The 358-nt window shown below is 62.8% G+C and overlaps 1 protein-coding gene across 1 annotated transcript in view; it reads right to left on the reverse strand.

Moving 5' to 3' along the window:
* PLCG1 (phospholipase C, gamma 1) overlaps nt 1–358 on the reverse strand; it is a 42,028-nt gene that overhangs the window by 19,274 nt on the left and 22,396 nt on the right. The window contains 2 exon segments of the mRNA XM_010829237.1: nt 26–111; nt 192–310. Of these exon segments, the coding sequence (XP_010827539.1) occupies nt 26–111; nt 192–310 (205 nt within the window).

Raw genomic sequence — 358 nt, forward strand, 5'->3', positions numbered from 1 at the left:
CCCCCCACCCCCGGCCCCCACGCACACTCAATGCAACGGCAGCCCATCCGCAGACAGCGAGCGTAGGCTTCCAGGGAGGACTCGCTGGAGAACTGGTCCCCGGTCAGGTACCTAGACAGGGAGGCAGGTGGCGGGGCATCAGGCAAGCCCCACCTCCTGGGGTCAGGCCAGGGGCCGAGGGCGCCACTCACGTGTTGTGCGAGGAGGAGATCCAGTAGTGGGACAGGGGGTTGTTCATGGTGTCGGGGCACACCTCGTCTAGCTGCGAGTTCCATATGCTGTTCTCCTTGGAGAACAGGAAGGTGACGAACTATCCGGGAACAAATGTGGAGAGGATAGAAGATGAGCCCCTGCCTTG

Source organism: Bison bison, unplaced genomic scaffold, assembly GCF_000754665.1.
Source record: "Bison bison bison isolate TAMUID 2011002044 unplaced genomic scaffold, Bison_UMD1.0 scf7180017864500, whole genome shotgun sequence".
Taxonomy (NCBI): Eukaryota; Metazoa; Chordata; class Mammalia; order Artiodactyla; family Bovidae; genus Bison; species Bison bison.